This window comes from Trachypithecus francoisi, unplaced genomic scaffold (genome assembly GCF_009764315.1).
Source record: "Trachypithecus francoisi isolate TF-2019V2 unplaced genomic scaffold, Tfra_2.0 Lachesis_group11, whole genome shotgun sequence".
NCBI classification, from domain to species: Eukaryota; Metazoa; Chordata; class Mammalia; order Primates; family Cercopithecidae; genus Trachypithecus; species Trachypithecus francoisi.
The window spans coordinates 83,646,180-83,668,342 of NW_022681456.1; the positions used below are offsets into that span (position 1 = coordinate 83,646,180).

The 22,163-nt window shown below is 40.2% G+C and overlaps 1 protein-coding gene across 5 annotated transcripts in view; it reads right to left on the reverse strand.

The window, feature by feature from the left end:
* DIP2B (disco interacting protein 2 homolog B) overlaps positions 1–22,163 on the reverse strand; it is a 269,875-nt gene that overhangs the window by 55,133 nt on the left and 192,579 nt on the right. For 2 of the 5 annotated variants that reach the window (XM_033222100.1, XM_033222097.1), the window contains 10 exons: positions 21,483–21,638; positions 20,658–20,777; positions 17,065–17,262; positions 15,161–15,252; positions 12,053–12,163; positions 9,349–9,472; positions 8,624–8,733; positions 4,419–4,521; positions 2,534–2,598; positions 202–295 (listed from right to left, as the gene is read on the reverse strand). In XM_033222100.1, coding sequence (XP_033077991.1) covers positions 202–295; positions 2,534–2,598; positions 4,419–4,521; positions 8,624–8,733; positions 9,349–9,472; positions 12,053–12,163; positions 15,161–15,252; positions 17,065–17,262; positions 20,658–20,777; positions 21,483–21,638 — 1,173 coding nt within the window. Of the gene's footprint in view, positions 1–201; positions 296–2,533; positions 2,599–4,418; positions 4,522–8,623; positions 8,734–9,348; positions 9,473–12,052; positions 12,164–15,160; positions 15,253–17,064; positions 17,263–20,654; positions 20,778–21,482; positions 21,639–22,163 lie in introns of all 5 variants that reach the window. The other 3 variants (XM_033222099.1, XM_033222096.1, XM_033222098.1) reach the window with 2 other exon arrangements.

The window sequence follows — 22,163 nt, forward strand, 5'->3', positions numbered from 1 at the left end:
AAAAATTCATCTCAATGCTTAAGACAGGACAACAGTGAGATGAACGGGCAAGGTACCTAATTCTGTAGTAACTGAGCTCTACAGTTAAGGCACAGGGACATAGAAATGTTTCTAACAAGGGCAATTTGAAATTCTCTGAAATCCCTGAAATCTTAATTCAAACAGTCACATAATTAAAGCTCAGATGCTGTGGGTGACTACCTTTGTGAGCATGTACTCTTTGGACCCAAGAGAGAGGACAGGTTTTCATAACAGAGTAGGGTACGCTAATTGTGTGCATCTTATTCATTACGTTCTGAAAAACAAAGAAAGAAGAAAAGTAATCAATACAAAATACATACTTAGTATTTTAAAATTGAGCTGATATTTTGTTAGCAATTTTAATTATACAAGTAATACTCAAATACATGCTCTTTGAAAACAATCTTAAATATTAAATATAAGATTGAAGTTCCTTTAACACCTACCCTCCAACCTGGTTCCCTCCTCTCCTCGTCAGAGATAATCAGTTACAAATTTGACAGATACCCTTCCAATCTTTTTTCAATGCATTTTCATAGACATTTGTTCCCATAGAAACATACAAGTATTTTTAAACATAAAAGGCATCATATTATATATATATATATAACTTGCTTTTTTCATTTAAATTGTTTTAGAGCTAAATCTATGCATATCAGTACAAGAGATCTACATAATTCTTTTTGAACTGCAGCACAGTATTCCATTGTTTGGCTACATCACAATTATTTAGGCATTTCCCTATTAATGACAATTTTTTGCTACTACAAAAAATGTTTCAAGGAGCACATTCCTACTCCCTTCCCTGGGCTTATGCAAGTATTTCCCTATACGGATATGTAGCACTGCTATCACATGGGATATGCTTTTTAAAAAAAAAAAGAGAGAGAGAGAGAGAGGGCTTTCACTATGTTGCCCAGGTTGGCCTCCAATTCCTGAACTCAAGTGATTCTCTTGCCTCAGCCTCCAGGGTAGCTGGGACTGGTGTGTGCATGTATGTATGTATGTATGTATGTATTTATTTATTTATCTGAGACAGAGTCTTGCTCTGTTGCCCAGGCTGGAGTATAGTGGTGTGATCTCGGCTCACTGCAACCTCCACCTCCTGGGTTCAAACAATTCTCCTGCACAGCCTCCCGAGTAGCAGGGATTACAGTCGTGCACCACCACATCCAGTTACTTTTTGTATTGTTAGTATAGTCGGGATTTCACCATGTTGGCCATGCTGGTCTTGAACTGCTGACCTCAGGTAATTCGCCTGCCTAAGACTCTCAAAGTGCTGGGATTACAGGCCTGAGTCACAGTGCCCAGCTGTAGTATATGCTTTTAAAATGTTAACAGACTCTGCCAAACTGCCCTCCAACCCACTTAATGCTTTTATCATGTTCGTACTTGCCACATGCCACAAAGGGGTAGGTGGGCATCACAAAGCAAGAAATCAAAATGTCCCTGTTTCTTACGGGACGTCCTGCCTACATCTGTTAATTTTTTTTTGCTAGCTAAAGCTGAAGGTGTTGAGGGGTCATGCCATTTAGGGTCTCTCCTGACACTCCAATCAAGCATACCTGACACCCTGTCCCCAAAGAGACCCAGCCTGGTAGAATAACCAAGCCTTCATATTTAGATTAGCCATTTTGCTCACTCACTAATTTGCCCAAAGAAACCAAGATATCACTGCAAGACACTATTTTCTCTCTCCAAGTTTCTAGCTCTGGTGAGAAACTTTTGGTTTTGGGAAAAGACTGGTGTTTATAACTAATTCTTCACACATGTCCCTATCTTGCACTTGGTATCACAGAGAAGAGATTCTTCTTAACTCCTCAAAAGGATTTTTAACTTCTGATAAAGAAGAAAATGGGAAAGCTTTCAGAAAACAGCTAAAAAGTAAACATAACAAAGATTCCGAGGGTTCTGGGTGAAAAGGGATCCACCTCCTCTTCCCTCACGATTCATTTCCCATGCTTTTCCAGCTCCTGCAGTATCAAGTAAGTGGGACTAGATGCTCTCTGAGGTCCTTTACAATTCAGGTAACCCTGTATTTTTTTTCTCTCTCCACCTATATGGCATGTTACATACGGTAGTTTTGCCACTTGAAGTGTCCCCTCTCTCTACCTCTATAGCCCCTTACAAAAATTTCTGTATGTCCAAAGCTTACCTATTTTTCAAAGTCCAACTCAGCTGTCACTTCTTCCATAAAAACTGCCTTGAAGCCCAGACCTGGAAGGAAGTCACCTTTTTTGTCTAACACCCATAGTATGCTACCTGTTCCTCTCTGATGGGAAGAATCCCCATCTACCTTGTTACTCTTCTTCAGTTAAAGCATGCAGCTTATGCATGGCAGTCATTCAAAACATTCTGTCCAATGGAAAGGTTATATAGCCTCTGGAAAATATTATTGACCTTTAGGGGACTTAAATTTCAAACAAGCACTGAGAGATGCTCCAGTTACACAGCATGCTGGCCTTATCTCAAGCACAATTTATACTAAGGGCCTTAAATCTGAGTAGCTTACCGCAAACATGCCGTGCCACAGCCCAGCATCCTTCTTAAAGTCTAAGACATTTACTATTATTTCCCCTAAAATAGAAAAAACAGGAAGACAAAGAAATCATGTTTAGTGTTAAGTAGCAAAATCATGTCGCTTGCCTCTCATAAACTGATGTGATGTTTGTCTGTTTGTTTTTTCTTTTAGATGGAGTCTTGCCTCTGTCACCCAGGCTGGAGTGCAGTGACGCGATCTCAGCTCACTGCAACCTCTGTCTCCCAGGTTCCAGCAATCCTCCTGCCTTAGCCTCCTAAATAGCTGGGATTACAGGCATACACCAGCATGCATGGCTAATTTTGTATTTTTAGTAGAGAGGGAGTTTCACCATGTTGGTCAGGCTGGTCTTGAACTCCTGACCTCAAGTGATCCTCCTGCTTCGGCCTCCCAATGTGCTGGGATTACAGGCGTGAGCCACAGCGCCCAGCCTGATTTCATGTTTTTAGAGAAATGACTAAATTCTCAGGGGCTTTTGAGGGTCTCCTGAAAACGGGTAGAGGACTGCTCATAGGGTAATGTGGTTACAACAGAGACAAGGAGTTAGAAACGTCTTGTGACTTAGGCATTTCTTCCAAGAGGTATTTTTTTCCTAATTATGTAGAGAATACATGCTTATTTTAGAAACTTTGGAAGTTTGACAAATATAATTTAAATTTCCTAAAAGATACTTCCTAAAAAAAAAAAAGTTGGTATATATACATATATATCTCTAAACATTCTATCTATACACACACACATACTTCTAGGCATATTTACATATAGATAGATATGTTAGATATCTATCTATATGTAATCTATATGTATGCAAAACTTGGTATCTAACTTGTTCCTACTTAATGATATATTGAAACAATTTCTCCATATCTTTAATATTCAAAAATAAAAATTTTAATGCCCCAGCCATTATATGAATATATTATTACCTTTCTCTTTCTTTTTTTTTTTTTTTGAGACAGAGTCTTGCTCTGTCACCCAGGCTAGAGTACAGAGGCATGATTTCGGCACACTGCAACCTCTGCCTCCAGGGTGCAAGTGACTCTCCTACCTCAGCCTCCCAAGTAGCTGGGACTACAGGCACAAGCCACCACACCTGGCTCATTTTTGTTCTTTTTAGTAGAGATGGAGTTTCACCATGTTGGCCAGGCTGGTCTTGAACTCTTGACCTCAAGTGATCCATCCACCTCGGCCTCCTGAAGTGTTGGGATTACAGGTGTGAGCCACGATGCCTGGCCTGGATGGATTATAACCTAATCAATCCTTATTTAAGGGCTTTTTTATTGCTTCCATTATATATATACATATATAATTTCATGATAGAACAACATTGTTGTCTGGTTAAAAAATACATCATGACCATTTACTGTTTCATTTTACAAAGGGAAAACACTAAAAAAATTAATATTGCAAAGAACATTCTGAGGCAAATAGTGGTTTTTGCAATATATATTAACCTATCTAAAGTTCAAAAATATCGAATACATTTTTGTGTTTTAATTTATGCTTTTTGGTAGCTGAATTTCTTTGACTCCAAATATATAGCTGGTAGCCCACTACACAGGCAGGGGAAGATGGAGATACCTGACATTCCACAGCTACTAAAAACATGAATTTAATTAGGGTTTTCTATTGCTGTACTCTAGAAATTATGCTTTACATTTTGGTTTGCCAGAATTTTGGTTCCTTTAAACTATAGCATATTTTTGAGAAAGAAGAAAACAAAAGCAAGCCAACACTGTGTCTTGGGACACTTCACTCTGAATTTGGTCATTAAATGAGGTCCAGTCACTGAGCATTGTGCTCACAGTCACACATCTCTGAAGGTAACAATGAAGGCAGTCATGGGATGAGGTCTGACCTTCAGAATAATTGCAGGCCTGCGACAGAGCTTGGCAGTGAGACAACATTGCAAGCCGGGACACTGTAACTCCCATTACACTCCCTTCTTTGCTTGTTTTATACTAGAAAACAAAAACAGAAACATAAGAAACACAATAAAATGGGTTATTTCAAATGACAAAACTAGAATCCAAAAACGAAAGCCAGAAAAACCATCATAATGGGCTGAATTTAACACGTTTAATATGAATATTTAAGGCAATGTACTTGGGTCTCAAACTCAAATCACACAAAGATAGGATTGGAGGATGACAAAGCTCAACAAAAGTACGTGTGTAAAAGACTTCAAAGTTTAATAGTCATCAGTGTGAAGTGGTTGCTCAAAAGCTAAAACAAACAAATGACTGGAGCTAAATTAATAGAAACACAGTATCAAATAAATACAAGTCAAGCACAGCACTGAAGAGTGAAAGTTATGTAAGATGCGGTCTCTGTGTATTAGAAGCACCCAATTTTGTAAGGAAGAACTAGAAACAAATGGCCTATTTGCTCCTCCAAATCGTTCAACTATAATTTTGCTTTTACCCTTAATGTTCCATTCAAGTTGCTTTTTACCAGGACTATCAACTTTCCTTTCTTTCTTTCTTTCTTTTAAGAGATGGAGTCTCACCATGTTGCCCAGGCTGGATTGGAATACCTGGGCTCAAGCAATCCTCCCAGTTCAGCCTCCTAAGTAGCTGGAACTATAGGTGTATGCCACTGTGCCCAGTTCAACTTTAAAAAAAAGTTAAGTCTTGCCAAGGGCAATAGTGAGAAGGGGAAAAAGAGTAGAACAGGAGTTTGATCTGTACCTGACTGTGAACAATCAATGGAGATAATTCACTACCTTGGGACCAGCCCCAATTTTTTAATGGTTAAATGGAAAGGACATTTTGCATACCTTATCAAACCTTTCTGCAAAATTTGACTACTCTCCTTCTTGATGTTTTCTCCTTCCTTGGCTTTTTTGATACTCCTCTTTTCTAGTCTGTCTTTGTGTGTCTGTCTCTCTCCCATTGCTCCTCCACGTTTTCCGCCCATCTCTTCAATGTATTGTTCCCTGAGAGTTCTGCTCTCCTTCCTCATCTCTTTTCACTTTATTCCAGTAGGTTACTGCATTCCTAGTAACTGCGAGTTCTCTATCTTCAATGCAGGCCTCTCCTCCAGAGAGATCCAGACTGACAGAGTCAACTAATCCCCTGGAATGTCTAGTAATCCTGGGAAACCCATATATCCATCACTGCCATCTTTACCCCAGTCCCTGCCCATGGAAACTCTTCCTGTTGTATTTTCTATCTTAGGGAAGGATGCTGCCATCAATCCAAGTTGCCTAAGTGAGAAACCTGAGTCTGTCCTGCCTTCTCCTTCTCCAGCATCAGCAACTAAGCCCTGCCTGCTCTATTTCCTTACTGTCTGAAGCTCAATCTACTTTGCTCTCTGCTCTCTACCATAAGCTTGAGCTCACCTGAATAACTAAAGCTGGTCTCCTTTTTTTTCTTTTTGAGACAGAGTCTCACTCAGGCTGGAATGCAGTGGTAAGATCATGGCTCACTGCAGCCTTGAGCTCCCAGGCCCAGCCTCCCAAGTAGCTGGGACTACAGGCATGTGCCACCACACCTGGCTAATTTTTGCATTTTTTTGTAGAGACAGAGTTTCACCATGTTGCCCAGGCCGGTCTCGAACTCCTGAGCGCAAGTGATCCGCCTGCCTAAGCCTCCCAAAGTGTTAGGATAATAGGGATGAGCCACTGCGCCCAGCCCTTATTTCCTTTCTTAACCCAACCAATCCAGATATAACTTCTTATAATAAATTCATTGTTGTCACTCTCCTGTTGACAATCCTTTAATAACTCCCTATTACCCAGAGATGCTTTAAACTCACTAGTAGAGTACTGTGGGCAATAGGAGGATCCCAAGTAAGAACTGCAAGTTAATTCAAAATAACAGGCACCTAGAAAGACAGAGGGTAGTAGTTCTATTAAGGCCAGAGAGCTAAGCAAGAGCCATACAATGAAGGACCCTCCACCTTTAGGAAGAACCAATAAAGATGACTGAAGGAATGGCTAACGAGGCAGAGGAACTGAGAGAGGAGTCCAAGAAGCCAGTGACTGGAGTTTTGAAGAGGACCGAGTGATGAACCATGTCATCACTGAGACATAACATAGATTGAGAGTTGATCACTAAATTTGGTATTTTTAATTGCTTGTCTTTTTTTCTGTGAGGCAGAATCATGCTGTGTCATCCAGGATAGGGTGCAGTGGCATGAACACAGCTCACTGTCGCCTCAACCTCCTGGGCTCAAGTGATCCTCCCATCTTAGACTCCTGAGTAGCTGGGACTACAGGTACATACCACCAGGCCCAGCTAATTTTTTACTTTTTGTAGAGACAGGGTCTTACTATGTTACTCAGGCTAGTCTTGAACTCCTGAGCTCAAGCAATCCACCTGCCTCAGCCTCCCGAAGTACTGGGATTAAAGGCATGACCCATCTTACCTGGCCTATCTGTCTGTCTTTTAAAGATACTCAGATCTCTTCCATCTTTAAAAACAATCATCCTTGCATCCAATAATACCCCATCACCTCTCAGAGCTACTGGTCACTCTCTTCCTTTTCTTTGCAGTCCTCCTATTTAGCCTTCCAAAGTGCTGGGATTACAGACAGATGTGAACCATTGCATCCAGTCTCTCTAGTTCAGTGGTGTGACCTCAGCTCACTGCAACCTCCGCATCCTGGGTTCAAGTGATCCTCCCGCCTCAGTCTCCCAAGCAGCTGGGACTACAGACTTGCGCCATCATGCCCAGCTAATTTTTTTTATTTTTAGTAGAGACAGAGTTTCACTATGTTGGCCAGTATGGTCTCGAACTCCCGACCTCAGGAGCACCCACCTCAGCCTCCAAAAGTGCCAGGATTACAGGTGTGAACCACTGTGTCTCATCCCAGCCTCTCTTTTCTACTTTTTAACTTTTTTAAAATTTTACTTTAAGTTCTGGGATACACGTGCAGAACGTGCAGGTAAGTTACATAGTTATGTGTGCTATGGTGGTTTGCTGCACCTATCAACTCGTTGTCTAGGTTTTAAGACCCGCATGCATTAGGTATTTGTCCTAATAATCTCCCTCCCTTTGCCCCCAACCCCTTGACAAGCCCCAGTGTGTGATGTTCCCCTCCCTGTGTCCATGTGTTCCTATTGTTCAACTCCCACTTATGAGTGAGAACATGCGGTGTTTGGTTTTCTGTTACTGTGTTAGTTTGCTGAGAATGATGGCTTCCAGCTTCATCTATGTCTCTGCAAAGGACATGAACTCATTCTCCCAGCCTCTCTTTTCTATAGCCAAAATTATTTAAGTTTTCTCTACTTGTTATCATCACAGTGTTCAATGTTAGATGATTTTCCCCCAAATCTTGAAAAAAATTTTTATTGATTTGCCTGTTCATTAACTTAACAATTAGTGAGCATATGTCTCAGGCAGGATGCAGAGTGGTGAAGGCTACAGCTTTTAGAGTTAGACCTGACTCTGAGTCTACCTCTGCCATTTTTGAGTCATGTGGCCTTTGGTCAGTTACTGAAGTTCTTTTAAGTCTTAATCTCATCTATAAAGCAAGTTTAATAATAATCCAAACCTCACAGGGTACTTGTGAGGACTAAATGAGAAAATGCACTTAAAGCATTCGGCCTGGTGCCTGGTGTGCACTTGGATTTGCTTAATCCTTCAATGGGATCATGTTGCCAACTGCATTCCTACACCAACCTCAATATCAAACCTTCCAGCCATTTGTTTCTTCTTGCTCTTTATCTTTCATCTACTAATCTGTTTTTTTAAGCAGAGCTATTTTCCCTTCTCATTTCTCCATTCTCTTATCCCCAACCTCTCTAAATAAGCAGCAGAGAAATTTCTCTGCCAGTACATCATTTCCTAAACGTTTGTACTTCCCTAAAGTCTTCTGTAACTTTCTTACATGAAGAATCATTTTTTTTGCTGTCATTTTCTTGAATGTATATTTATGATCAAAATAATTAAGATAGAAGATCTACTACAAGGCACTTTACAAGCCAAAAGATGGCAATGTCAAAAGCAGGAGGATCTTCTAACATTAACATTGCAAAAATTTAGTTTTATATTTTGAAAGGCAGCAAGCGAAGCCAAAGGAAAAGCCTGAAAGCGTATTTTACATTTTAGGACTTACCTCAATGTACGCCGGTTCTGTCCCAGCAGGTGAGATGTGTGGCTGCCAGTCTTTCGGGGGCTTTGAAAGGTACTTGGAATCTGTTACAACCCATTTGAGCCGGGGCCAACCTAAATCAAACCCAAAGTGAAAACTGAATTACCTAAGCCATCAGGGAAGGAATTCACACTGAACTGGTCATTTTTAATATCAAGAGACCAAATTAAGATCATGTTATAATCAATACGATACTTAGTTTTTATTAGTTTTTAGTGGGAAATCACCAGACAATTATACCTTCTTTCAAAAGTACAATCGTTCCACATGCTAATTCCAGGCCTTGACATTACCTCAACAACTGGGAGGTCCATTTGGCAGTGGAAGTCCACTGAGGTTAGTGGTCTATCCTCTGTCTCTACATGTAGCATTTAGCTTTAATGTACAGAGTGGTAGCTTTTTCCAACCATCGGCATAAAGGTTAAGGGTGTGGGCTGTGGAATCAGACAGATTTGGGTTCAAATTGCTGCTCGGCCATTCATTAGCTGTGACTTTGGGCAAGTTATTTAACCTCTCTGTTTCTCAGTTTCCTACTTGTAAAATGGGGATAATAGTGGTACCTACTTCATAAGAATATGAGAACTAAATAGAACCTATATGTAAAGTACCTAGCTATTACTAAATTAAAAAGCTAATTAAAGCACTCAGTTTTAACTTTTAACTGATAATTCAGGTACAGTATTACTAACCTTTAAACTGTACAATTTCTCCATTCTGGGTTTTTGGCAGTCCTTTTAGACAAACTTCACTGGTAAGAGCTAAGGCAATACCACAGCTTCCTAACAAGAAGCCAATCTGCTGACCTCCAGCATCCTGTGGAGAAATGATAATGAACATAGGTAGGGGAGCAAATGTGAGTACACTCATGCCCACATCTGACACTTAGTAATGCTCTGGCACTTTGTGTGTGTGATAACATTCATGGAGCCCCACCAATATCTGGCAATTGTCAAAATCCAATGACAATGTGTTCTTCCAAATAATTTCTACAAAACAAACACTTCCTGAGCACAAATCAAGTATTAACCAGACATTACTAATGGTACATCTTATCAGACAAATGTAACCATTTTATTAAAGAATCAGCAACGATCCTCTTTTAGTTTCCAGCAAATTAAATAAATGCTAACATGGCTATCTTCCCCTAGCCTCACCCCAAAATTCAAGAGAAAAGCAAGTCAGGTATGAACAAAATAAATAATGTAAATGGATACTACATGTCCAAGCTGACAATGAAAGTTAATGGATGGATATATCAAATCCGTATACTCCTTTTATTTTTTTGTTTTAAAAGGGATAGATTTAAGTCTTACACAACAACAGCAGCAAAAAGAACAAAAGATATAGTCTAAAGCATTTCCATTAAAATATCGTCTTACAAGTATCATTATGAAACCACACAAATTCTGCCAACTTAATAATTTAAGAACAACCATATGATTTCCTGATCAAATTAAGGATACTACATCCCAACAACTAGAGTTCTGGGGATGTTATCAATTTGTTTTTTATTCCTTTCAGAAATGCTTTTTCTTTTCTTTTTTTTTTTTTTTTGAGATGGAGCCCCTCTCTATCACCCAAGAAGCTGGAGTGCAGTGGCATGATCTCGGCTCACTACAACCTCCACCTCCTGGGTTCAGGCTATTATCCTGTTTCAACCTCCCAAGTAGCTGGGACTATAGGAGTGCACCACCATGTCCAGCTAATCCTTGTATTTTTAGTAGAGATGGGGTTTCATCATGTTGGCCAGGCTGGTTTTGAACTCCTGACCTCAAGTGATCCACCCGCCTCGGCCACCCAAAGTGCTAGGATTACAGGCACAAGCTACCGCGGCCTGGCTGATTTCTTTTTTTATTTTTTTGAGACAAGATCTCGCTTTGTCAGGCTGGTGTACAGTGGCACAATCTCGACTCACTGCAAACTCCGCCTCCCAGGTTCAAGCAATTCTCCAGCCTCAGCCTCCTGAGTAGCTGGGATTACAGGTTTGTGACATCACAGCTGGCTAATTTCTGTATTTTTAGTAGAGATGGGGTTCCACCATGTTGGCCAGGCCGGTCTCAAACTCCTGACCTCAGGTGATCCACCCACTTCGGCCTCCCAAAGTGTTGGGATTACAGGTGTGAGCCACCGCACCTGGCCAATTTCTATTTATAAATCCACATCCTCCACCATATTCATCTTTGACATCAGCCCTCAGAAATAAACTGCATGACAAAATTAGCATCAAGTGGCTCATGGAGAAATCACTCAAACATGGAAATCTGTTACATATGCTTCATTTTAGTTGGGCTGATGTATTGTTAAAGTAAAATCTTACAATCCAGAGAAGTAACCTGTCATCACGCCATCACTTTCCACCTAATGGAAATCCTAGGTCATATGATACAGTTAGAGGAAATCTCTTTACAAAAAGGTCTCAACTACTATAAATGTGGATTATTTATAGCCTCTGAAGCAAGAGTGGGATTCTTTATAAATGATCAGTGTTGAAAGTCAAGTATGCCCCCATGATATTTTATTTTATATCTGAAACACAGTCTTGCTTGCCCTCTTGCCTGGGCTAGGGTGCAGTGGCGTGATCACAGGTCACTGCAGCCTCAATCTCCTGGGTTCAATCAATCCTCCCACCTCAGCTTCTCAAATAGCTGGGTCTACAGGTGCACACCGCCATGCCTGGCTATTTTTTTATTATTTGTAGAGATGGGGTCTCCCTATGTTGCCCAGGCTGGTCTCGACCTCCTGGGCTCAAGCAACCTGCACACCTCAACCTCCCAAAGTGCTAGGATTACAGGTGTGAGTCACCATGTCTAGTTGCCCCAGTGATATTTATTTATTTAATTTGTTTGTTTGTTTGTTATTTAGACAGAGTCTTGCTCTTGTCACCCAGGCTGGAGTGCAATGGCGTGATCTCAGCTCACTGCAAGCTCCACCTCCTGGGTTCACGCCATTCTCCTGCCTCAGCCTCCCGAGTAGCTGGGACCACAGACGCCTGCCACCACACCCAACTAATTTTTTTGTATTTTTTAGTAGAGACGAGGTTTCACTATGTTAGCAGGATGGTCTCGATCTCCTGACCCCGTGATTCACCCGCCACAGCCTCCCAAAATGCTGGGATTACAGGCATAAGCCACTGTGCCCGGCCTCGCCCCAGTGGTATTTTAAATGATATACAATACTATACAAATTCTATCTTAACTGAAAATATGTTATTTGCATAAAACTTGTAAATATTTAATAAATACTTTTTCTACAAATTTCATGTTTTTAGAAAGTGAAGCTGAGTACTTCCAAAAATGGTCGAACAGTTTTTAATGTTGTGACTGCATCTATCCAAGAACTCAATGCCTGCCGTGTCACATCAGGCTACATTCCTCTTAAATTTAGCAATGTTACCTTTCTGGTAAGAGGTACCTCTATAGGCACTGGAATCACTTCTGCCAGGAGGCATCCATAAAAAGCCACCATAAACATGACTGGATCATTGTTGGGGTAAACCAGGGCTACCTAAAATTCATAATGACATTCAGTTTAACAGAGGAATAAAACCATACTAATGCTTTCAATGTCACTGTCTAAGTATATAATATTTATCATGAACACAATAAATCAAACTATTTAACAGCCATCTGCTCAAAAGGAAATTAAGTTACTGAGACAGAGACACACATCTAAAAAGATCTCCGACATGCCCATGATTATACTACACATTTTGTGTACTATACTATAATGCATTCATCCTCATCCTCATCACAATTTTTCACTTAATCCTTTTGGTGATTTAGCAAAAAACAAACCATCTTAAGCATTAAGTTAATTACTTAGGAAACCCAAGGCAATTTACTTTAGTGTAGGGCTAAGGCAATAAAATAAATGTAATGGATCTCTCCAGATAGAACAGCATATTAAAGAATAAACCTTACATCTCTGGAGAGAGCCTACAACTGTGGATTGACTTGATCACCATGTTAGGGCCAACAGAAGTTTTCTTACTCTTTTCTTTTCCTTAGACGGAGTCTCATTCTGTCGCCCAGGCTGGAGTGCAGTAGCGCGATCCTGGCTCACTGCAAGCTCCGCCTCCTGGTTTCACATCATTCTCCTGCCTCAGTCTCCCGAGAAGCTGAGACTACAGGTGCCTGCCACCATATCTGGCTATTTTTAAATATTTTTAGTAGAGATGGGGTTTCACTATGTTAGCCAGGATGGTCTCGACTGATCTCCTGACTTCGTGATCTGCCCGCCTCGGCCTCCCAAAGTGCTGGGATTACAGGTGTGAGCCATCGTGCCCGACCAGTTTTCTTACTCTCTAATTCATTGTCTTAATCCTTGTTCCCTTACCCAACAATGCAAATGTTTCTAGTAGGAGGGCATTTGGTAATAGGTGTAAGCAATACTGGCAGAAACCGTATGGATATACAGTTAATTCATTAATAGAACATAAACCGTGAAACCTCTATAATAAGTTCAAACCTGTGATCTCACCTGTAACACATCACAGAGATAAGTGACTTTTCCTAACTCACTCCAGGAATGCAAAAAAAAAACAAAAGTCACTACCACTGTGGAGTTTGTTACTTGGCTTGGATACTCACAGATTAACATTTGAAACTTAATTACATCATAAGACTTGTTTCCCCTTCTTTTGCTTTCAAATACTCTTAACTCACTCCCAAGAGAAGTTCGCTTTTGAACTTTTGAATTTTCCTAGGGTTCTGGAAAATTAATTCCACAAGACATTTAAACAACCCATTTCCTTCCTGCACAGTGTCCATGTTGCTAGGGAGACACAAAATCATCCGCTTAGGGTTCAGGAGGACAAGGAAACACTTGTGTGTCACATGTATAAGTAAAAGTCATGCTTTATGTGCCCTTTGTCACAATGCAAAAGTATTTTCAACAGGCTTAGTTTAGGAGATTCCATAATCATAAGCCAATCAAAATAAGTCTATTGTGTAGTTGGTGTTTCATTCTACGAATTCCAAATGAAAAGTAACGGTAAAAAGTGATCATATTTGGAAAGTCATTAATAGGAAAAATATCTTCAAAAATTAAAAAAACAGTTTAATGTCCCCTCAAATTAAAGGAGAAATAAAACTATGTCAATTAGTTTTTTCTTTTCTTTTTTTTTTTGAGGCGGAGTCTCGCTCTGTCGCCCGGACTGGAGTGCAGTGGCCGGATCTCAGCTCACTGCAAGCTCCGCCTCCCGGGTTTACGCCATTCTCCTGCCTCAGCCTCCCGAGTAGCTGGGACTACAGGCGCCCGCTGCCTCGCCCGGCTAGTTTTTGTATTTTTAGTAGAGACAGGGTTTCACCGTGTTCGCCAGGATGGTCTCGATCTCCTGACCTCGTGATCCGCCCGTCTCAGCCTCCCAAAGTGCTGGGATTACAGGCTTGAGCCACCGCGCCCGGCCTAGTTTTTTCTTTTCTTTCTTTTTTTTTCCTTTTCGAGACAGAGACTCACTCTGCCGCCCAGGCTGCAGTGCAGTGGCGCAATCTCGGCTCACTGCAAGCTCTGCCTCCCGGATTCACGCCATTCTCCTGCCTCAGCCTCCCGAGTAGCTGGGACTACAGGCGCCCGCCACCACGCCCGGCTAATTTTTTGTATTTTTAGTAGAGACGGGGTTTCACCGTGTTAGCCAGGATGGTCTCGATCTCCTGACCCGGTGATCTACCCGCCTTGGCCTCCCAAAGTGCTAGGATTACAGGTGTGAGCCACCGTGCCCGGCCCAATTAGTTTTTTCTTAAAAGTAACATGAATCTTCCTCTCTTTTTACATAAAACCACAGAAAAATGTTTTAAAAGATGTATGAGGCTTTGTTGTTGTTGTTGTTGTTGTTGTTGTTAGGGTCTCACTCTGTTGCCCACACAAATGCAGTGGCAAGATCATGGCTCACTGCTGCCTTGAACTCCTGGGCTCAAGCAATCCTCCCACCTTAACCTCCCGAGCAGCTGGGACTACAGGTGCGTGCCACCACGCCCAGCTAATTTTTTAAAAAATTTGTTTGTACAGATGGGGTCTCACTATGTTGCCCAGGCTAGTCTAAAACTCCTGGCTTCAAGTGATCGTCCCACCTCATGTCCCAAAGTGCTGGGATTACAGGTGTGAACCACTGCACTCAGTCCGTGTTTGAGGCATTTTGTAAAGAGGAGGAAAAATAAAAATAAAAGAAATCAAAGAGCAAATTTTGTTGCTGTTTTCTTGTTGTCTAAAGATTCAAATATTTATTTCTGGAAAGACTAAGGTTTCTCTTTCTTTTTATTAGCACCTAAAGAGATTAATGCCTGGCAGCTACAGGAAAGGACATGTGAATTTCCTTCAACCCAGGAATATGAGAATTATCATCTGGCATTGGGCTAACCTGGGTTTGAACCAAACCACTTTTATTTTTCCAAAAATAAGAGTTATATAAATTTTCCTGTTGTATATTAAAACTCCAGAATATTAGAATATTAGCATATTAGAAAACAATAAACACCACCTCCCTAAAACCAAAATGCCAATTACCCTGTCTCCAGGTTTTAACACAGGTTCATTTTTGGTCCCCAGTTTATTAAGAAGTGTGTAGGCCAACTTTAAACTTCTGCTCCACAACTTTCCTGAAAAAAAAGAAAAAAAAATGTCTTACAGAAAAAAAAAACAAAAAACAGGTCTACCTCAATGAAACAATATTCAGATCATCAGCATAGTCAATGAGACAATGGTCACTACCAAATGATGGGTTAGATGAGTATCATTCACCTCCCAACACACAGTAGGCCTCCCCACAAAAGCTTTATATTCATTCTAGTTTACAAAGGCAGTCATGCCTTGAAACAGAAATAAAACATCACCAGATGCTCATCCTGGTTTACATAATATTTCAAATTCTTTTCTGAAATAATCTGCATATCTTTAGAAATAATTTGATGTAAACTGATCACACTGAAAGGGAGGAAAACAATATTTTTAATTACAAGACTGAAAATCAGAAGGATACTTCTGTTCTAAGCTTTTTTTTTTTTTTTTAACCAAAAAAAAAAGACAGAGTCTCGCTCTGTTGCCCAGGCTGGAGTGCAGTGGTGTGATCTCGGCTCACTGCAACCTCTGTCTCCCGGGTTAGAGTAATTCTCGCTTCAGCCTCCCAAGCAGCTGGGACTACAGGTGCGTGTCACCACATTTGGCTAATTTTTGTATTTTTAATAGAGACGGGATTTTGCCATGTTGTCTGGGCTGGTCTCAAATTCCTGGCCTCAGGTGATCCACCTGTCTCAGCCTCCCAAAGTGTTGGGATTACAGGCATGAGCCACCGTGCCCGGCCAGCTTTTTAAAAAATTTACGAATATCTTCAGAAATGTTCTAAGCTTTTTCTGAAAAACCACTCACATAGGTGGTATCACACACTTGAGGAAACTGCAAAGCAAAAGCATGACTCAAATGATTGAACATTCCATACTGCTGTAATTTAGTGAAAACAAACACAAAAATGGAATTATCTGTATGAACATGTGGATGTATTCATAGATGTTAAATAAACATGCAAAGATTTGGCCAGCTAAACGCTTTCTTTAAGGGTTATATGAATGAAATGTATATATAGCTTCTGAGGTGAATGTTAAAACAATTTCAGCAAAAACAAACAAAAAATGCTTTTCTTTTCCTAGTCCCTCCTCTCCAACACCCTCAGAAATTCTTATTTTAGATTATGAGATAAGCAAAAGGAAAATTATGTTATTTTAAATAGCTATGTTATTTTATATACAATTTATTCAGAGGGGCATCCAAAGTTTAAACTATGTCAACCTGTGTAATTCTTTAAATAAAACCTTGTTTTTCCTCAAAGATTATTTTCTATCTAGGTCTATGGACACTGTGCTCCACTTGCAAAGGAGAAAAGGAATCTGTTTGAATAAACTAGTACAAAATCTCACAGCCCTGGGTTGACCCCATTTTTCCTTGAAGTTACTTTAAAAAGAAAAATTTTAGCTGGTATGCAAAATTAAATGGAAAAGTACTCATTCTTTGTTCATTACAGAATTTTGTGCCTATTATAATCAAGAAGCAGGATGGAATAAAGATTCAACAAGTAATCAGTTTCAATTGTTAGATAAAACCATCTGATTTTCACCATACATCATTAATACTGACCAAATGTTTTTCTAAAATTCTCTTGTAATGTTAAAACATCTACGGATGTGCAAAGTCTCTCCTCTTTTTGCTGCCTTTTAAGTATTAGCTGGCTTGCAAATACCGCTTTAGCAAATGAAAATATTTGGCAATAGCTTTACTTATAACTTAGGATCCTTTTAAATTATTGAAAAAAATCTACTGAAACATAATGGCCAGCAACTGCTAAGTATCTAGATAAGAACGCTACCCATGATATTCTGAAGAACTCTCGGAGAGAAGGATCTGGAATCTTGCAGACTCACCATATGTAAGAGTGTAAACTGGTTTCCCTGTCATGTCCAGTGCAGTCAGACAGGAGCATTTTGCTTGAGTGGTACCCCAGCGCTGCAGGGCAGATTCAAGAGCAGGAGGCCAGTTACAGATGACTCCTAAAGGCTCTCCTTTCACAGGGGTCATCTGCCGTCCCTCCGGCTTGGGCTGGTTGGGGTCTGGCTGAGGTACTGCACCAGGAAAAGACCAGTGGGTGAAATGAGTACAAATACCAATGAACACAACTTAGGTCTCTAATCTCAACTGCATCTTCCTTTTCATTTCATATTTATCTGGTTTAAACTCACTTTGAGAAAGGACATGGTTAGAAATTGTGGTCCACAAACTGGGCCTTAATTCAACTTTCCAATTAAATGTGAAATCATATTCAATATATTCTATGCAATGAACAAATCCTGACCCTGACAAAGGAAATCACTGCATATATAGAATAGCACAAAATACACATTTTTTGTAGCAAATTCACAATTTTTGGCAAATTTGTTTTTAAATCTTTACAGTTTGTGTCCAGTGTGAGAGAGCCAGGTTCTACTATACCAGATTATGTTTAATAAGAAAGCACTACACTGTGAGTCAGAAAGTCCAAGTTTACATTGACTTTTTACTAGCATTACCCTAGGCAAATTGATTTACCTGAGCTTGGCTTTCCTCATCTGTAAAATGGGGATAGTAACAGTTATACCTCAGGGTCATTACTTCACTCCAATAGATAATGGGCATAAACCACAATATCCCATGTCTCCACACCTCTGCACTCATCTCGTATGGCCAATCCCTTTGCCTCCTGGTGAACTCTTCCTCATCCTTTTCAGGACTGAAACAGCACATTCTCTGGGAACAATTCCCAACTACTCCCTGAGGAGACTATTGCTTCCTTAGTGCTCCCACGTTGCCCTTAGGAAAGCACTGAGGATCCTCAAGGACTCCTTTTACTGTACAAATTTTCCCCCACAAAGGCTGATGGCTTCTTGAGGAAAGGGGTGGCTCTTACTCCCCTTACTGCCTATAGTGTCTAATACTTCAAGGCTCTTCAATAATGTCAGCTGAATTGAATTTGGGTGTGTGTTTAGGGGGGAGCTAATTATTAACATGCTTATTCCAGAGATTGGGGGTGAACATTTCATATCCTTTTACAGATAAAACAAAAATCCTCTTAATTTTTCTAAAATGAACAAACATTATTCAAACAATAAAAATCAAAAAAAGAATCCTACATTTTGTTTTCTCCCTGAGACGGAGTCTTGCTCTGTCGCCCACGCTGGAGTGCAGTGGAGCAATCTCGGCTCACTGCAACCTCTGCCTCCCGGGTTCAAGCAATTCTCCTGCCTCAGTCTCCCAAGTAGCTGGGATTATAGGTGCCCGCCACCACATCTGGCTAATTTTTGTATTTTTAGCAGACGGGGTTTCACCATGTTGGCCAGGCTGGTCTTGAACTCCTGACCTTAGGTGATCCACTTGCCTCAGCCTCCCAGAGTGCTGGGATTACAGGCGTGAGTCACTGTGCCCGGTCAAAGCCTGCATTTTTGTAGCAGGAAAGATAATTTACACGTGCAACAAAAAGTCAAGTATTTACTGAGTGTCAATTATGTTCACAGGATATGATAAACATTGAGAAAATAAATGCTGCACACATAATTCTTTGAACAAACATTATGCCTAATAAGTGCCTGGTATAAGGAATATGGAATCTGAGCTCCTGAGGAGTATCTAGAGTGAACCAGGGGACACAAACACACACAGACTCAGCGCTAAGGCTAGGAAAACATGAGCAGTGCGTGACAGACGCACGGACAAGGAGGGCAGAAGTGGGGCACGTCTCCACCTGGAGGAGGAAATGTCTGAGCTGAGTCTTAAAGGATGAGCAGGAATTAGCCAGGTGAACAAGAGATGAGAAAAGAGGCACGAAAGGGAGAAGGGACAGAATGAGCAACAAATCTTAGATGGGCAAATGAAATATGAAATAAATGATATTTTATATAGCTCAATGACAAATCTGGGGATTGTACTTAAGATGCCTTGATTCATTTTTCTACTAACATAAAATTCATGAAATAGTTTCACTCCCCAATTTGCTGCCTTAGGGTAAATAATAAATGTTTCAACTGCCCTTCTGCTTTGTATATTCCCAGACCCTAAACCACCAGATTAACTAAAAAAAAAAATAAACATGGGTGTTGCTAAATAAGTATTTTATTTGTTTGGACAGACTATGTATAGAGTAGGCATTGTTTCTGGCCATGAAAGCTGACATTATCACCATTGTCCATTAGGCTTCAATGCAGATTCCGGGGCATGCTCTTTCAGATTTCCAAAGACATACAGGTATTTTTCTTTTCCAAATGTAACAATTACTCAAACAAGCAACTACTGCCTATTTATATTGGTAATTAATGGAAAGTTGTTAGTTCTATTCTGCCAATGCAATTTTTTCAGGTAAGATTCCTGTTAAACCCTGACCTTCATGTGCCTGGTCAATACCCAATGCTAGAAACACTGGAGAGGCTATTGCTGGCATGGGCATCTTGAACATCAGTACATCATGAAAGACATCCACCATTCAATGAGTTTAGTGATTCCTAAAGAAACAGATACTCATCTTAACCTCATATGTCAGGTTGCTTTCTGTGGCATAAATTGGGCTAAGACCAGATCTAGTCTACCAATGTATCTAATTCTATTAACAAGTTGATGTGATCAAAACCTATTACTATTAGTCTCAGGACATAAAAACAGACTACAAAGCTACCAAGGCTTAGCTCTTTCAACAAAAGCTTTTCTTAGGTAGATCTATTTGTCTAGATCTACTGTCATCATTCTATACTTATCAAATGGCCATTCTCATTTTATCCATACTCACACCCATTCCCCTTCCCTATTAAATCCTAGATATATGATTTCATCCATAATTTAAAAATTACTGAATGAATAAATCACTGTTGCACTTCCTCTGTGAAGCCTTTCCTAACCCAGATGGAACTGATTTCTTCCCTTCTCAGAAGTGCTTATATTGGCTGATAGATACTTAATACTTAGCTATTCACATGGATATATTTTAGCACCTGTCTAAACTGTAAACATGAAGGAAATAACTGTATTTTTATAAATCTTTGACACTTTTCAACATCAAACACGCTGTCTTGTAGAAAACAGAAATATATGTAGCGATTGGTTGATTCATAAAAGGACTACATTATATGAAAAAAAGAGTAGGCAAACTTTTGAGGCTGAATTTGATATCCACATCCAAGAAAATGCCAAATATAAATAACTCATAAAATCATGTATTTGGGATAGTTCTTAATTTCAAAGAGTTTATTTCCAAAGACAGTTCTATGCTTCATGGTTATCTCTTTGCCTTTCTTCCCTCTTCCTCCCTCCCTCCTTAATTTTCATCTAAGATCTAAAATGCAGATGATCATTAGGGAAAAAAGAGCAGAGAATGATGAACTCTTTGAACCAAGAACTGTGTCTTGTTCATTCTTTAATCCTACAGTACTTGACACATAGTAACTGCTTAAGATAAATTTATTTAATGAATACATGTTTTTGGTATTTTTACTACTACCTTCCACAATTTCTTCAGAGTCATCCACAAAAAATTCCTTTAAGGGAGGCCTTTTGGGTCGTTTCAGAGTGTTCAGAAGCTGCTGGATTTTTGTAGATACTCTGCTACTGACAGGAACACCTGTAAGGGAAAAAATGGTAAGTTAAAATTCGTTGACTGTAAGGATATTTTAGTTCCTCAGTTCCCTCAGGAGCTTTTATTTCTAAGGCCGTTTGGCCTTTGTCCACAGTTTCCTTCTCTTTCGAGGAGACCAAATATGCACACAATAAGTTTTATGACAACAGAGAACAAATATGGTACTATTATTAATACATGGCTTAAGGATTTCACCTAATCTTCCTTTTCTGTTATTCTTTTTTTTTTTTGACATGGAGTCTCGCTCTGTCTCCCCGGGCTGGAGTGCAGTGGCACGATCTCCGCTCACTGCAAGCTCCACCTAATTTTTTGTATTTTTAGTAGAGATGCGGTTTCACCACGTTAGCCAGGATGGTCTCGATCTCCTGACCTCACGATCCACCTGCCTCGGCCTCCCAAAGTGCTGGGATTACAGGCGTGAGCCATTGCACCCAGCCCCCTGTTATTCTTTTCTTTTTCCACATTCAGGTTTTTGTTCAAAGTATCTTCTGGAAGTATCCATTAAGTTCGATTAAGTGGCAATACTGCCACTGTGCAGATGATGGAAACAAGGTACCCAGGATTAGTTATTAGTGGGCCAAGTACAGTGTAGTTCTGCAACTGCTGGGCTAGTTAGGAGCTATTGTTCATAATTTGAATTTTTCTAGTTTAGTTTACACTACAATTGAGCTACCAAAAACAACTCCTTACCGTCAGCTGTATCCATAAGGCTGGACCTGTTGGATCCTTTGTGCATGCCTTTAACTATCCCCGAGGGGGGCAGGTCAATGTTTGCTGGGCGAATTGAGGAAGATGATGAGGAGGAAGAGGTAGTTGTAGTGACATCAGGAGGAGCAGAGAAATTCTCTGAGAGGAGAAAACAAAATTTAGACTTATATTAGCAGCAAAACTAAGAAACTTTAAATCTTTGGGGTTTTGTTTTTTAACAAGGAAGAAAAGTACATAAATGGGGGTACTGGCGATTGTAAAACAACCTTTAAAAATCAGATTCTACTAGCAAGACACAAAGGGAGAACAATAAGTAAAGTCAGGGTATATCAGCTTTACAAAATTATTATTATTATTATTATTATTATTATTATTTTTTTTTTTTTTTTTTTTTGAGACGGAGTCTTGCTCTGCCACCCAGGCTGGAGTGCGGTGGCCGGATCTCAGCTCACTGCAAGCTCTGCCTCCCGGGTTTACGCCATTCTCCTGCCTCAGCCTCCCGAGTAGCTGGGACTACAGACGCCCGCCTCGTCGCCCGGCTAGTTTTTTGTATTTTTTAGTAGAGACGGGGTTTCACCATATTAGCCAGGATGGTCTCGATCTCTTGACCTCGTGATCCGCCCGTCTCAGCCTCCCAAAGTGCTGGGATTACAGGCTTGAGCC